Source organism: Balearica regulorum, chromosome 16, assembly GCF_011004875.1.
Source record: "Balearica regulorum gibbericeps isolate bBalReg1 chromosome 16, bBalReg1.pri, whole genome shotgun sequence".
NCBI classification, from domain to species: domain Eukaryota; kingdom Metazoa; phylum Chordata; class Aves; order Gruiformes; family Gruidae; genus Balearica; species Balearica regulorum.
The window spans coordinates 11,975,858-11,992,223 of record NC_046199.1 but is presented as its reverse complement, the minus strand read 5'-3'; the positions used below and the strand labels follow the sequence as shown (position 1 = coordinate 11,992,223).

The 16,366-nt window shown below is 45.1% G+C and overlaps 1 protein-coding gene across 1 annotated transcript in view; it reads left to right on the top strand.

Annotated features, from left to right (window-relative positions):
- Positions 1–15,193, top strand: part of CDH4 (cadherin 4) — a 456,469-nt gene extending 441,276 nt beyond the window's left edge. The window contains exons 11-16 of the mRNA XM_075768653.1: positions 1,450–1,592; positions 5,383–5,616; positions 6,670–6,903; positions 11,022–11,161; positions 13,070–13,234; positions 14,851–15,193. Coding sequence (XP_075624768.1) covers positions 1,450–1,592; positions 5,383–5,616; positions 6,670–6,903; positions 11,022–11,161; positions 13,070–13,234; positions 14,851–15,057 — 1,123 coding nt within the window. The 3' untranslated portion in view covers positions 15,058–15,193. The remainder of the gene's footprint in view (positions 1–1,449; positions 1,593–5,382; positions 5,617–6,669; positions 6,904–11,021; positions 11,162–13,069; positions 13,235–14,850) is intronic.
- The last annotated feature ends 1,173 nt before the right edge of the window (positions 15,194–16,366 follow it).

Genomic DNA, 16,366 nt, shown 5'->3' with positions numbered 1-16,366 from the left:
AAATAGAAGATAAGGAAGCAGGAGCATCTCAGTAAGGCACAGCTTGGCATGGCCAATGTCACACCTCAGGTTATCCTCATTAGCCACAGACACATTCACAAAGCCAGCTTTGAAACTGGATCCCTGGTCATTTAGCAGAGAAAGGGCAGGAGACTCACAGCAGTGATATTAAAAAGAAATGAAAACATCCCAGAGAGTGTAGCTCCATGAAATGTAATTCTTTCCTTTGGCAGTGGCTTGTGCAGCTGTGTGTTGCTTTCCTGCTCACATGGATTGACACAGCTCAAGTTTCACTTTGAGTTTCAGCTTCAAACAGTCCATTTCTGGAAAGGGATATTCACCAGAAGCCAGAAGCTCTCCGGCCTGCATATCTAACTACAAAAAAATTATATAAAACTATCAGCAGGTCTGAATTGCCCATGGAATAAGCTCAGCTTTTGTTTGCTTATTTCAGTAATTTATAGTTTGGCCATTTATTAGGTTCTGGTTTAGGTGATAAGGTTCCACCTCAACTCAAACTGTACAAAACTGAGAGGTAGAAATCAAAAGAAACGAATGACGTAATAAAACCAAGAAAACAAGCAAGTGAGAAAGATAAACAGAACACATTGATCTGGAGAACATGGAATAAGTTTGCCCAAAACAAACCATGTTCATAGCTGGCTGCACAGGACATGAACAGATTTGGGCTATGAGTTGACTGAGTTGGGAGGTGACCGTTGTTGGGTCCTTCCAGCCCAGGGCATGCTGGGGACTGCCAAGGGGACCGCTTTGTCACTGCTCTCTTCGAACCTCCCGCATGCATAGGATCATCTTACCTGCTATTTCAAGAACATTTAAAAATGTTTCAGGAGAGCAGACCTGAAACTGCTTCACCCCTGGGTCCACGCCTTAATACAGCTGTGAGTTCCCACTGTAGAGTCCCCAGGGCCATTGCTGCTGACGATATGAGTCTGATACAGAAGAGTGGCCTGAAAACTGCCGTTCTTCCGAAGTGGTATTTCCCAAGCTGTTGTTTATTAGTGATGGGCGGAAAACAGGAATGTCCATGGCTTTAGAGCAAGAGCTATTTTAGGAAGGGCAGTGTTAAAAGAAGGCGAGAGCAGGAATCCATCCTCTAATTCTGGCATACAAAGGCAGTGGTCATTGCAGACCCCATTTCTCCTCAGCTGCGGAGACCTCAGGCTATGTCCATGCCCAGCAGCAGGCAGCTGGCATGTAAGTGGCACTTAGTGGAAAGAAAAACCTTTAGAACGAAAGAAATAGAAAAATTGAATAATTGTAGATGTCAAAAACCAGATACTCAATTAGTGTTTTGTTTGTCGACAAAACCAGTTATCCAAAGGTCCTTTGAATCATGGGTCAGGAGTCCAGAAAAACCTTATTTCAAGCAATATTAAGGATATGTCAGTGAAAAGACTGCCATGTATTTATTTCCTTTCTCTGTAGATACTCTAAGCTGTCAGATCCTGCAAACTGGCTGAACATTAATGCCACAAATGGTCAGATCACTACTGCTGCTGTCCTTGATCGAGAGTCAGACTACATTAAGAATAACGTCTACGAGGCCACATTCTTGGCGGCTGACAACGGTGAGCCCAGGCTTCACATTGTTCATGCTTCAATAAGACTCTAATGTGATGCATTAAGAGAAATGATGCCCTGACAGAGTTGTCAGTATAAGTTATCTTTTTCCCAGGTTTTTATGGTCAAAAATGTGAAAGTGGGACGGGAAATTGCTGGAGTAAATTAAATGTGCACAGTATACGGAGAGTGTTATTAAGGGAAAGGGAGGGCAAATGGAAAATCGATTTGGGGAGTTCAGTGTAGCGGTGTAGCCTGAACTTAAAAAAAAAATCAAAGGGATGTGCTCTCCAAGGGCTGTCGAACACACTGGTCCTGGTAATCGTCCCAAAGGCACTGATCAGAGCGTTCAGGAAGCCTTCCATCAGGAAACCAGAAATAATTGTAGGGGATGGCAGGAGGGTATTAAAAATAAGTCAATCCATTGAACTGCTGTGGCTTTTATGAAAGGTGTGTCTGTCTGTCATTGGAGCTAATCCCTCTCTGTCAGCTACCATTTCTGAAATGTCCAGCCATCATCAGAGCATCTGGAGGCTGGGATACTTTATTATCAAAGTCGCTGAGGCCAGTACAGATCTTCTCACAGAGAAGTCCTGTTAAGGCTTGCTCTTCTCTACTCATTAAAGATCACACAGTGCTTTTGGTCAAATTAGCACTGTGAACCTCAGCGCTGGCATCACTCAAGGGCAAGCCATCCATTGCTGCTCCCCTGGATTTCTCTTCCTAATTTTGATTAGGAGGAGTTGGTGACTTTTTTTGCTAACCATACCTAAATGTGGCCATGTTGTTATTTCCTTCATCAGTTCCTTCAGGTGGAAAAGACTCTGTGGAGGTCTCAGTAGCTTCCCTGGGAAAGGAGAGGGCCTTCTTCCCCATCTCCCACCCTCGCCTTCCCCCTGCAGGGTGCTGAGCCATGCTTCAGTAACAAAATTAAGTGTAGGCTTTGCTGTGAGCACCTAAATGTATTGTTCATCCACTGTAGGTGCTTTCAGGACAGTGTTTGTGTTAGCTCTTGTCATCCCTCAGGCTGAAGGGTGCCATGTCCGTTATGAGCAGATACGATGGTGCTTGCAGGGCTAATGAAAACTTGCTCCCTCTGGGGTTTCAGGCTTCACTTCAGTCGTTGCATCCTGGGTCAGAGGGGCAAAGCAAACTCATGGAAGAGTTTCCATGCTGAGTAGCAGTACCAAGAAGCAAATTTTGCCCCTTCTTTGTGCCATCAATGGTAGGACTGTTACCGTCCCACAGCCCATCCAAAGCTTCCCCTCTGTGAAAGCAGCCAGGGCAGTGAAATCCAAAATAGTCTCAAGGGGATCTAGCAGCATTCATCTGCAAGAGCCACAGAGCAAAACAGGTCAAATGAGTTGGCAGAGGCTATTCACAAAAGCAGTGGTAGAGCTTGGACCCATCAAACTAATCGTCACCATCTGACCTTGCAAATCCCGGCCGCTTAGTACAACGTGATGTGGAGTTAACCCCTTTCCTTGGCTTCAGTGCTGATGCTGCAGTGCATCAGCACCTCCACATCCATCATTCAGCAGCTCAGAAAGTGAGGACCTAGATAAATCTCTTTATTCTGAAAAATTAATCTATCACTGGTATATTGCAGCCATTAAAATGCACATAAAGCAACACCTTATTTAAAATTCTGTCTAGAGTGCTTAGGATAACAACTAAAGTTTCATCTAGGCTAATAGACTCTTTCCACATTTCTCCCAAGTTCCAGGTTCTCCAGCATCACGTACTCATCAAAGAAAAACTTTGGGTCGGGGGTTTTGGTGTGGATTTTTCCTTCTTTCTTGAAGAAGCAGCAGCATCTTGTTTCCTTGAAGTTCTTTTTGCTGTTTTCAGTGTATGATAAAGAAGTTTAGCCAAATACTCCCTGGACATGCTCTCTTTCTATCCCTGGGCTACAGTGCAGAGACATTCTAAGAAAAGTCTTGGCTGCAATGTAAGGGGACTGTGAAAAAGGCAATGATGGGGAATACAACAGTTAAATTCTGATGTAGCAGGTGCATATTCCTCTTTCTTTTGAAATAGTGTCATTAGTATTTCAATTATCATTTCAGGGAGTGGACTGACTTCTCCACTGGAGTCAGTGGTGCTATGGGAGTCCTCATCTCTTGAGTATAAAGTCCAAGGGTCCTTTGTAGTACATCAGTACCTGCTCTGTCCATGCCCTTGCTCCCTCCACATAAGACAGCTGAAATAATTAGAAATGTTCCGTGGTTTGTAGTACTTGGACACTTAATAAAAATGTTTACTTTTCATTTCTCTTGAGACTGCCCCAGAACTGCACTCAGGAGCACAAAGAACCAAAAATGCCAGGAACCGGTGCCCAACAGTACCCAGTAGCCCAGCAAAACTGCGTTTGTATGTGCGGCAATTGCAGGTTATTTCAGCTGCACACCAGTTAGTGCCTCTTGGGACTGCTAGTTTGCGTGCAGTCTATCTCAGAGGTCGGAGCGTGGGCTTTGCGTTCATCCCAGAAGATACTGGGAAACATATATAGTGAAAAAAGTGAAATCACTTTGCTTGGTCCTGAAAGTCAGTTTTCATGTTCATCCCCAGTATCCTGTCTTTCCAGAAACTTTCAAGGCTGATCAAAGACATTGTTTTAGAGGGAGACCTACCCCTTGCTTACTAGATGAAAGGATAAGATCAGTGATTGAAGAGCTTATGTAGGAACCATGAAGAAGTCATTTTCAGGGCTCCTTCAGAGTTTTCAAGGCTCCCTTGAAAAATGGAACAGAAATGCGAAAGGACTGTAGAAAGGGAAGTCTGTGGAAGCAGAAGCAACATTTGAAAGTCTAGTGGGGAAGTGGTTTGTGTAGCTCTATATCCAGCGCTGGGAGGAAGAGCCAGGACTAAAAACACAAACTTAAAAAAGAATTGCTGGAGTAACGCTGTCTGAGAAGGGAGGTGGTGGGCAGGCCAACATGGAACTGCCAGATGTATGCGTGGGGAGAGAAATTAAAAATACTCTGCCATTTCTGGGTAGGCTGTTCTCTCTTGCCAGGGCAGGTATTACTTTGTGTAAGTGGTCATTAGTCAGACAAATGCGGCTCTTCATCAATAAGGGGCTGGAGGACCAAGAGTGCTGTGCTGTGGCATCCCTGCTGGTTGGGACAAGTGTAGAGAGGATGAAGAACTGTATACTGCTGCTGCCATGGGTTAGTAGCATTACTCAACATGTTTGGTGATGGTTAGCTCATACCATAGGCTTTGAGCAAGGACCTTTCACCACTAAAGGTAGGGCTGACTGTGGCATGGGCTGGAGAGTTGGGCTTTCTCTGAAGCAGTGTAATAGTCTGCAAATCTAAAAACTGGCTAGCAAGTGCTACAGTAAATGGTGACCAACAGATTACACTACTTTTTTTTTTTCCCCCCTCTAAGCCCTCTTCTTCCTCTTGTTAGCTACCTTTCTAATGGTTTTTCCTCTTCAAAACAGCCATTGCCAAAATCTGCACTAGCAGTGTGGCATCACCTCCTTGTATTTTTAGAGTTTGACTAAGGACGTTGCTGTAGGCTACAAATCTGCAGAACTCAACCTCCATGTTCTGCAGGAAGAAAAAAATAGCAACATTAGGAGGCATGGGGAAGTTTTAATAATACCTCTTAAAGCAAGGGACCATGAAAGTGCAGTATGTCCCTAATAAGGTCCAAGGAGGGAGGGTGGAAAATCCTGGTTTATTGAAATTGGAAGGCAAAGAGGAGGCTGGTCCATGGTGGTGTCATTCCCGCTGCTTCTCCAGTGACGGTCATCGGTCCATGTTCGGCTCTGCCTCTCTGGTACAGGTATACCCCCCGCAAGCGGCACTGGCACTCTACAGATCTATCTAATCGACATCAACGATAATGCTCCTGAGCTCCTGCCAAAGGAGGCACAGATCTGTGAAAAGCCAAACCTGAATGTCATCAACATAACAGCCGCGGATGCTGACATCGATCCAAACGTTGGGCCCTTTGTCTTCGAGCTGCCAAGTGTGCCATCTGCGGTGAGGAAGAACTGGACCATAACACGGCTGAATGGTAAATGGGGCAGGCAATCCTGAGGACATTTGGACTCTGATTCACTAATGAGGCCACGTGCGGTTTCAAACTTCCAAACTTTCCTACTTTTTTATCTGATTTTTATTTTTTAAAGCACATTATGGCTGACATTATAGACAAGATATTTAATCAGAAATGATTTGTATCAGACCTGCAGCATAACTCTAAGAGCCTTGGCACTTGGCTTTTTTTAATGCAGTTCATAATTATGAACAGTTATCAGTAGTGAACAGAGTATAAATCATCCATAATGGCCAAGGGGAAAAAAGCTATTATCAGTCTTCCTTATGTTCCAGTGTAATTGTCATAAGCCACAATCAGGATCAATGTTCATTTCTCTGACCATAATTGCATAAAGGCAGCCTTTTAATTTACCATGGAACCAGGAGGGCTAGGTAAGTGTGAAGATTACCAGTATGTGAAGGATTTTTATATTGCAGCATGCAACCACAAATGGCCCTAATTGCTCCTCTTATTAGTAGTTTCTGCAGAGGATGGAAAATGTCATGGAGCCTGAGGGCTGGTTTTGGCTTCAAAGCTGGTCCCTCTTGCTGAGGTCTGGCACCCTCTGCCAGGCGAGGGGCAATGGCTTGTGTCCTCGCAGCTCCTGTACTGCAATGGGGGGGAACACAAAAAGGATTACCATTGACAGGCGATGAGCTTCCCAAAAAAATCCCAAGGTGGGAGGGTGGGTGGGCAAGCAGAGAGCCTGCACAGTGACCCGGGGAGCATCATTCATGCTTTAGGATTTGCATTTCATGCCATTTCAAACGCATGCAACTGGATTTGCAAACGGCGTCAAGGTAGGTTAGTGCAGCAGTGAAAACACACAGTATTTTGCAAAACACAGGCGGATTGTTGACCAAACTGTTAGGGCAGAAGTCTGAAGCTGTCCTGCCCTGGGGTGTTGCTGATAGCCTCTTCTTCAGGCCTGGGTAGACTTCTCTGTTGGAGGAGCACTGCCTGTTCAAGTGTGGCTGCAAGGCTCTACCAGAGTGTCTGTCATCCGGCTGTCTGTCTTGGTCTCTCCAGGCGATTACGCCCAGCTTAGTTTACGAATCATGTACCTGGAAGCCGGTGTGTACGATGTGCCGATCATCGTGACGGACTCAGGAAACCCCCCCTTGTACAACACATCCGTCATCAAAGTGAAGGTGTGCCCGTGCGATGAGAATGGCGACTGCACCACCATCGGGGCGGTGGCCGCAGCGGGGCTGGGCACGGGTGCCATCATCGCTATCTTGATCTGCATCATCATTTTACTAAGTAAGTACTGCAGGGAAGTAACACTTCTGGGAGACATCATGTTTCCCATCCTGTTCCCTGTTGTCCCGTTTCTTTACGTGGTATTTTTCAAGAGCTGTGCAAGCTCCGTGCTAAGGACAGAGCCGTGGGCTTTGGGCTGCGGGGGGCGGTTCACACATCTGCATTCAAACCTCCTGCACTGCAGGGTCAGCAAAACGAGCTAGAGCACTCTGTGTGCGATGGACTTTTCTGTCTAATATTTCCAGTAGCTTTATAAACATCATTACACCTGACAACGTCTTGTAGGTAGTGAGTGTGATGTGATTCTCCGTATCACTTTTTCTGCAGGAAGAAGTTGAAGGACTTGTCCAAAATCCTGTGGCAGACTCCCCCATAGCTCTCAGGTCCCTGGCTGGCTGTGGGTATACTGGTTCCCAGTACCAGATGAACTGGTTATGAGAGTTTGGCTAGACCCTGGCAGAGCCAGTGCATAGCTGTAGTTTTCTGGTTGTTCGAAGGAAAAGAAGAATAGTAGTTACTCCCATTGCTTGTAAAATACAGCGGATTGGCAAATCATGGTGGATTGTGAGTGTTTTTAGAGGAAGGATCCCCAGTTTGTCAGGAGCGCTGGAGGGGCATTGCAGAGAAGGGCTGCCCATCCCACTGCTTGAGGCAAAGCCGTCCCTTTTGCCCAGAAACGCTGTTAGTCCCAGGCTTTCATGAACATTACCGATAACCATGTGTGCGCACACTTAAAAATAAAAATGATATCATTATAACTTCAAGCAGGAGTTGGCACAGTAGGAATAGATAAAAACGAGCGCTGAAATGAACAATGAGGTAAATATTCATCAAGAAACACAGGATGAAGCCATGGGACTCCCATTAAAGCTAATGGGAGTTATGGTGCTAAATCACATTTAATATTTACCCCCAATGTGTTTAAACAGAGAGCAGACAGAGCGACGTATGCTGCAAATGTCACCTAATGTGGATATGATATGGTACATTAAGAGAATGGGTCATCTCTGGGCAAACATCCACCCTCCTGGGCCAGCGATGGGAATATGTTGTTGTGTAATTGATTTACCATATCAGTCTGGAGAGCGAGCAAGAAAACAGGGTGTTTGTGGCTGTGCCGTCCCCGCTCTTCATCCAGCCCATCTGAGCAGGTGGAACCATCCCCATGTGTTGCCATGATGAACAATTTCTGTCCTTCATTGGATGCGGGGTCCCAGCAGCAGAATGTTTTAGGCTGCTCCCTTCAGCAAGGACATTTGTTACGAGTGCACTGCAGGTGCACACCCAGAAGAAGACGTGGTGTTTGTCAGTCCCACCACGTTTGGTACGCTGGGGCGTGCAGGCGTGATGCTGCCGGTGGGCTAAAAGTTTGCACTGGAAGCCACTGAGGTGGTAAAAAAAACGGGACTTCTTTTAGCTGCTCTTGTATAAATCCAGTGCTAAAATACAATTTAAACAGTTGAAAATCCTATTGACTGAAATTAACTTCAGCTGAAGGACATTTGATTTAAGAGATTCCTCTTTTCATTTTCAGATACATTATCCCATTTTAAATTACGGTTTTTATTACAAAAGCTTATTTTTACATTCATTGTAATTCTAATTGACTTTTTTTTTTATCTTCAAGAGCTGCAAAGCACTGTATCAGTGATGAAAAATGTAATTTGCGATGAGCGGTTTTCCAGTTACATCCTTCCAGTGTTTTGCCTCCTTTCTATCTGTTTTATATCGTGACCTCTGAAAATAGCCTGGAAAAAGGCAGATGCAGGGGGTTTTCTGCTATTTGTCCATTTTAGAGTCAGCAGGTCAAAGTTTGATGGCTTTAAAAGGAAGAAGCAGCAAGGGGACAGATCTGAGGTTGCTCAGGTGAAGGAAGTTTCTGGCTTTACCTTCACTCAAAGGTTTTTTCTTCTTCCCGATACCTGATGTATTAGCTGCTCGAATAACACATTTATAACAGCAATGCAATAAAAAATTGTGAAGGGTGAAGACAATAGATTTCAAGGAAAACTACATGCAGAGTGAAAATGGGTCTAACAGCAGTAATAGCACTTCCCATTTTGCAGAGTGAATAAAAGGAAGGAGAGTGCACTACATCCGCTATTGACACTTTGAAGGTCTTTTTTTTCAAGGTAGCTGTAAAGGCGTTAATGGCACAGTTTTTTCCACAAGTGCATGAAAAAGTAGCATTTAAAAAAAAAAAAAAAAGAAAAAGATAAACCCTGGTAACCATTATAATATTGTCTTTGTGGACTAGGCAGGTATCTTGTTGTGAGAGACTTGAAAAGGAAGAACAAGAAAAGGACTTCAATAGTCTGCTAAATAGCTGAGGTTTTATATTGCAGATAAGAGTTACATTTTCTTTCCTTTTCTTTTTTCTCTCTCTTGAATAGATCTAGGATAAGCATTAAAGAAATGCTGAACTATCTGAAAACAATTCTGTTAGCTGGCAGGCAGGGATGGCAGCCAATTGGCACACAATGGCGGTAATTAGCTGTCCGGTCCTCTTCTGCTCACTTCACTAAATTCCTGTTGGGTATAAACACTTCGGTGCTGGGAGGAGAAATTCAGATCCTCCTAACCACCTCCCCACGCGGTGGGGCTGTGGGCTGGGCTGCCCATCCATGGTCCCAGGGTCTGGTCTCTTCTCTGTCCTTGCCCTCGGTGAAGCGGCACCAAGGCTCCATGAAGACTCAAAGGGAAAGAAAACCCAGTTTCTTGTTCTTCTTATGCAGCTAAAAAACACAAAGAGAGTTTGGGATCTTATGTCCTGCCTGGGTTCACTTGTGTTGGCTGCATTGTTTTGGCACAGTCGAGGATTGACCCAAGTGAAACGAACCTGAGCCACACGTTCCCACCTCCACTGTCCATCCATCTCTCCCTTCTCCTGCAGATTGCCACCGTCACAGCTTTGTGTGTGGCTTGCATGGAGAACAGAAGGGGAAGCAGACACTGGGAGGTGTAACTGCATCAGCTGCCCAGGCTTAATTTCATTTTTGATGACATTATTTGCAGCTACTGAGTATGAGAATGAAAACTAACGTATTAACAGGTTCTTGAAGAAGACACGGCCTGGTTGCTTTATGTTAATGGAGACTGAAGCTACCAGAGCGACTTCCATGCAGTAAGTCACAGGGAGCGCACAGCCTCTGGGACATGGGTGGCCCTTTGAAGGATGAGGTTGTGGAGCGTTCGCTTTGGGTAAAGTTGTTTAACTGGGGGAGAAGTTCTCATGATTCAAGAACTGTTAATCTCTGAGAAAGATTAGCCACAGCTTGGCACGTAAATGCTGATGCCTGAGGAGGTTGGCTGTGTGCTACCAGATTTGCTCCCCCTTGTTCTGCAAAGCAAGCCCTGCTCTCTGAAAGGATTTCAAATGATCTTAGATCTGCTTTGCAAGTCGATAGCCAAATGCATATGCTCATATCCTGGCTAATGTGATCTTGGAAGTCGAGAAAGCCTCCCTCAGTCACTGAAAAAGAGTATACGTGAGCCCAAATCAGATTACCCAACCCAGTATTACCCACCTTCCCTAAACCAGTTTTGCGTGGCATACTGCAGACAACTGCAAAATGACCACTGCGGCTAGGGCTGGGGACCCGAATGGGCATCGCTGTGTCACGCTGGTGGAGCAGCCACTTGTGCACTTGTGCTGGTCACCTCTACGTGTTTCCTTCCCAGCCCCTCTGCAGCTCTCTTTCCTCCACCTTTATTTTATGCCCGTGAATAAAACAAAGGTGGAAATCTAATCCTGAAAATTCAGGATTTAGATCAAATATTTTTGTAAAGTGTCAGTTTTCACACTTTCTGTTTGTGTTTCCTTTGATTGCGTGTTTGACTTCTGATAAACATCAGCTCAATCAGCATTTGTGATGAATCTTAAAGAAATGTTTGTAGTGGAGGGCTGTCACAGTAGTTACAGCTCTCACTGATCTCTCCCTTATAAATTAGAACATGCAATAGGATAAAATTTTATTCCTCTTACTAGCAGCCAGAGAGGTTCTCCATAGTGGAAGGGGGCAGGTGAGGCATTGGGACACGCCACCACGCTCTGACACACGCAGCTTGGCCTCGTGTCGTGTGAGATCCAGGCTCACCCTGCTTCTTCTCCCTTACAGCCATGGTTCTGCTGTTCGTGGTGTGGATGAAACGCCGGGAGAAGGAGCGCCATACCAAGCAGCTCCTGATCGACCCCGAGGACGATGTCAGGGACAATATTCTGAAGTACGACGAAGAGGGAGGTGGAGAGGAAGACCAGGTGAGAAGAGCCTGCAGGTTGTGGCAAAGGAGCAGTTGTGCAATCTGTACTCTGAAAAAGGCAGAAACCACGTTATTTTCACTAAAGTACTTGCAAAAGGTTGCGTTCGCCCTTGTTTATGCCCAGGCAGCTTTATTGTCTTCCCCGGTGTGGCACAGACATCGGTGAGAGCCAGCTTAGGTCCAGCGTGGCACTGGGACACTTCTGTGCAAACAGGGCCATGCAGGGAGGCCAGTGCTACGTGGATTTTGCTACCCCCTAGGCCAGCTTCCTAGGGAGGGACTTTAAATCAATCTGCTGACACTCATGTTCAAACAATATTTCTGCTATTTTGGTCATTAAAATTGTATATTTTACCATTCCCCATCAGAGATCTTCGTAAAACCAGCTAGCAGCCTCCCCCAGACCTCTGGCTGCAGGCACTTTCCTTGGTTTGTTGGACCCTAGAGCTTCTATGAGCTTTCCCTGCATTTACTTAATCGTCTCTAATGTGCCTTTAATTTCTTTTAATTTCTCGTCGTGGTTTGTGAGAAACGTCTAAATACATTTGGGGATTTTCTTTTTCACCGCAAAACGTACAGTGGCAAAGCTTTGCTTGGTGACAGAGCCCTAAGCCACAGTCTGCCTGAACGCGTCAGCTTTTCTGCAGTGGCTTCTTCTTACAGACACCGATGCTGATGTTGCATGAAAACTTCCCTGGCCTGCACTCCTGGGATGTGCTGTCCCTCTGCTACGGATCTATTTCCTCAGCTAAAATAGCAAAGTTTGGCCGTTCGTGTTCAGGTTGCTGGTTTTTTTTATTTCTACCTAACACAAGTAAAGAGCCTGAGACAGTCTCAAATACGAAGTTCATGCAGCTATGTGACTCTGCATCATACAGTGGCTTTATTCTTGCTTGCTTAAATGGACTGCGTGGTTCATGGGTCTGTGCAGAGGCTCCTGTCTTCATGGTTGGTGTCAGTGAGTCCTAAGGACAGTGGTCAAGGCTGGTGGTTAAGGAGAAGAAACCACTGCAGCACGTCCCAGCGTGGAGGTCCCGGTGGCAGCCGAAGGCGAGAGCCACCGTGGGGAGCCAAGGCGGGGACTTTGCCCAAAACTCAAGAAGTTCTTATTCAATGGAAAAATCCTTGCAATTAGCATTTCTTTTTCCTTTTCACTGACAAGTTATTTATAAATATTGCTCCTGGAGATTGAATCATCCCCGTCTGAGCGCGAGAGTAGTTTTGCCGGTAGAACAAAGTACTTTTATAAGCATTCAGACTAGCTGAAGTATCTGGTTTCAGGCAACTACACTGTAGGCTTAAATATTTTAGAAAGGATTCGTTAAAAATAACAGCAAAGGAAGAGCAGCAAAACACCATTACCTACATGAATACATTTTTAATGAAATATTACCTGGTTCTTACTCCTTGATAGAAACCTATTCTGTTGGGATTTTTCACAAGCAGAAAGAACATAATTACTTCAAAAGGCCTACATGCATAAATGCAATACACTTTTTAATGTTTTTACTTCTGTACAAATGTAATTGCAATAATATGTCTACCAACACTGTCTTTGCATTACATTATGTATTTCATCAAAAAATTAGGCACATATCTGTGCACATGCAAGCAAAAGCCAATTTTTTTATCCCAAAGATTTAGACATCATGTAAAATATTCAGAAAGTATTTAAATTTTTGATTTAACTTATGTTTTAAGATACACTCTTAGGAGGTCAATTTTATGAGCTACTCAGAGGTCAGGTTCTTCTGTAATTTAGATAGTTAGAGGTGCTACATAGCCAGGATAAGATTCGCCATTGAACTTCAGCTGAAATAGGATTAGACCCCTCAACTTGTTTGTATGTTGGGTGAGCAGAACGAAAAGCTCTTGGTTTCACTCAGTGCCTTTCCATTTGTCACAGGATTACGATTTAAGCCAGCTCCAGCAGCCAGAGACCATGGATCACATGCTGAACAAGACACCTGGAGTCAGAAGGGTGGATGAAAGACCTATTGGTGCTGAACCGCAGTATCCCATAAGACCAGTAATCCCACATCCAGGGGATATTGGTGACTTCATTAATGAGGTATGTTCTGTAGGGTGTCGTGCGTCACATCTTAAAAGCTTGAGCAGCCAGCTAGCATCAGCTATGCAATGTCTCCCTGGCTGCATGGACCAAGCAATGCGGTTACTCACACGAGAAGTCTGATGCAGGCCGGGGAATGATTGGCATGAGCAAAGGACGCAGGACTTGGCCTAGTAAAGTCCTAAAAAGCCAAAGTGCAAACAAAAAAGCCCCAGATTTCTGTGGATATCACATGCTTTTCAGCATCCGGGCAGTATAACCTGATCCCGTTCTCCCTTGGATTACTATGAAAATTGCAGTTGCTGTCAGTAAGAACATTGTCTGCACATGGACAACGGAGTGTTGTCCTGGTGGGAGGCGGTGGCAAGGCAGCTGCCTGGGTTGCCTCATGCCAGTTGTGGCTCCTGGGCTGGTAATTATTTCACCAGCCCCTGCCTTCCTATTAAGCTCTGTTTGGTCTAAAACCTCAAAGAGTTTGCAGAACAGAGAGATTCAACTCAGATCAGAGAGGCTTTCTTTATTTTATGTTAGATTACTGCTCCTTTATCTGCTTGTACAAATATCTTTCCATTTAGTATTTCTTATCTCATTTTTAGTTTTGAGCGATTGAGTGGTTACAAACCAATCAATACATTATTTCCTCCAAGACAAAACACACCATCCATTTCCTAAGTCAGAACAATAAATGTTATAGCAATTTAATTCTATTATTATATCCATTTCCTGCTGTGCTTTTTCTCATTTTCATCATTAAAATTCCCTCTTCCTTTGTTCCTGCCCATCCTTCACACACACATTTACACACATCCACGCATGTGAAGACTCCATGCTCCAGCTGCTGTTCACCACAGTACAACCTACTCCATCTCCCCACGCTGAGACCAGGGTTTGGGAAGGTGTCAGTGCAGAACATTTTGCTTTATTGCAGGTCTATTCCACTAGGCTTTTCCTGACACCGGGCTGCAGCAAAGCAATTCTTTTTCTCCATATCCCAAGGCCATTTCCATGGCCTGCCTACACTGCTGCCCAAAATGCACAGGAACAGGAGCGGCAATGCTTCCCAACCCTTTGCCCGGGATTTCACACCCCCAAATCTCTCCTAATTGCAGAATTTTGCTAGGAGCGGTTTGTTGGAGTTTTTTTCCCCCTAAAGGAATCAAAATCATCACAACTGAAATAATGGCTATTGTTAGGAGAGGAAGGGTGCTGTTCGTTCTTTCATTGGCCAAGCTGGAAATCTTAACAGGCAAGCCCAGGAAAGACACGCTGTCCAGAACGGAGAGCTTTCCAGAGCCAGAGCTGATCCTTGGAAACAGCTCCCCTCCTGCTCCATCCGGCTTTTGCAGAGGCGCTGGGAGTTAATGCATTCTCTGCTGGGGGCAGCCGGGAGGGCTCCACCCGGGGCGGGGGGGGACACACGACATCTGGACACAGGGAAGCCCCGGGACCCTCGGTTTGTCCCCATCCTTGTTTAGCTTTGCACCACCCTCGTTTAGCTTTGCTGCAGGGATCCCAAGCATCCCACCAGCGCAGACCCCTACCCGAACACCCTTCCTTAGCACCGTCACCGTAAAACCCCGTGGCGGGTATTAACGCCGTGTGTTTGCCCCCCCAAGGGCCTGCGCGCAGCGGACAACGACCCCACGGCCCCCCCCTACGATTCCCTGCTGGTCTTCGACTACGAGGGCAGCGGCTCCACCGCCGGCTCCGTCAGCTCCCTCAACTCCTCCAGCTCCGGGGACCAGGACTACGACTACCTTAACGACTGGGGGCCCAGGTTCAAGAAGCTGGCGGACATGTATGGGGGAGGCGAGGAAGATTAAACTGACCTCACGTTATTTTAAAAAAAAAAAAAAAAGAAGAAGAAAAAAACAATTTAGAGGAAAAAAAAAACAAACCCACAGACGACAACATTAACAAAAAGAGCCGATGCAGAAGCAGGAACTGTACAGATGTGGCAGCTTTTTTAATTAATATCCCCTGCTGACTGTATTGTTATTTTTAGTGGTGATATAGGAGGTTTCTTTTTTTTTCGTTTTTTTTTTCCTTTCCAATTTTTTTTTTAGAATATTGAGCTGTCTCGCATGAACACTTGTCTCTGCTGCAGGTTTTTTTTTTGTTGTTTTGTTTTGTTTTTTTTTTAATGTCAGCTGGGATATTGCTCGTTTATCTGCTTTATGACTAAAGAGAGTGAAAGGCACTCTGTCTTAACTTGAATTTCTTAGAACAGAAGCACTGTTTTTAAAATATATATATATATATTTGAAAGTGCCTTTTGGTGCATGTATCAGATTCCCTTCAATCTCAGGAGTGATGAAAACAAACATACAACCATCCTGGGCAGCACTCCCTGTGACCCTAAGCCAGTTCTATATCTGGGAAGGAGTTAACAAAAAGGAACTGTGGAGATTGTTTCTTTTTTGCCTTTTTTTTTTTTTTTTTTTTTTTTGTAAGGGGATGACTCATTGTGGGGTGGAAGAGGATGGGGGCGTCGGGGTGGGGGGAGGATGTTTTGAGTCAAAATCTTAACAGCCATCTTTAAGCCTCAGCAGGTGGTGAACTAGTCATCATGTTGTATATAATTCAGTGTTATCAGATGCAAAATACTGACTGGGGGGCTCTGCCGTCACCTGGTCACACCCAATGTAGCTGCATAGAACTATAGCATTGATAAAGCCTTTGGTTATTGCAACAGAAATCTCCGACAGCCCTTACCTAAACCCTACAAAGTAAATCGTGAAATGACCAAAGGCCCATTTGTTTGTTTTTATGCTATCGGCATGTCTTGGCTCCCACAACCTCTCGAGTGCTGTAAATACCAGCTGGGTTAGGTGGTGGTGTCCCGCATCCCCGGGGATGCCCGCTGGCAGGAAAGCTGATGCTGTTCTCGCGTAAGGCAGGGGTTTGTGTAGCGGCTCCGCTCGAGGCCGGGGCAGTGCTAAGGGCAGGAAGAGTTCATCAGCACTTTTGCCATCCGTAAGTATGAAGTTAGTCTAGTACAATATCGATGCCTTGGAGCATTAGTAGCCAAAGCTCAACAACATCGTGTAACTCAGCTAATGTGTGTCCTTTCTATTTGATGGGTAGGCATTGCCAAGTAAGCAAGAGGTTTTGCAGCATCCAGGCGTAATT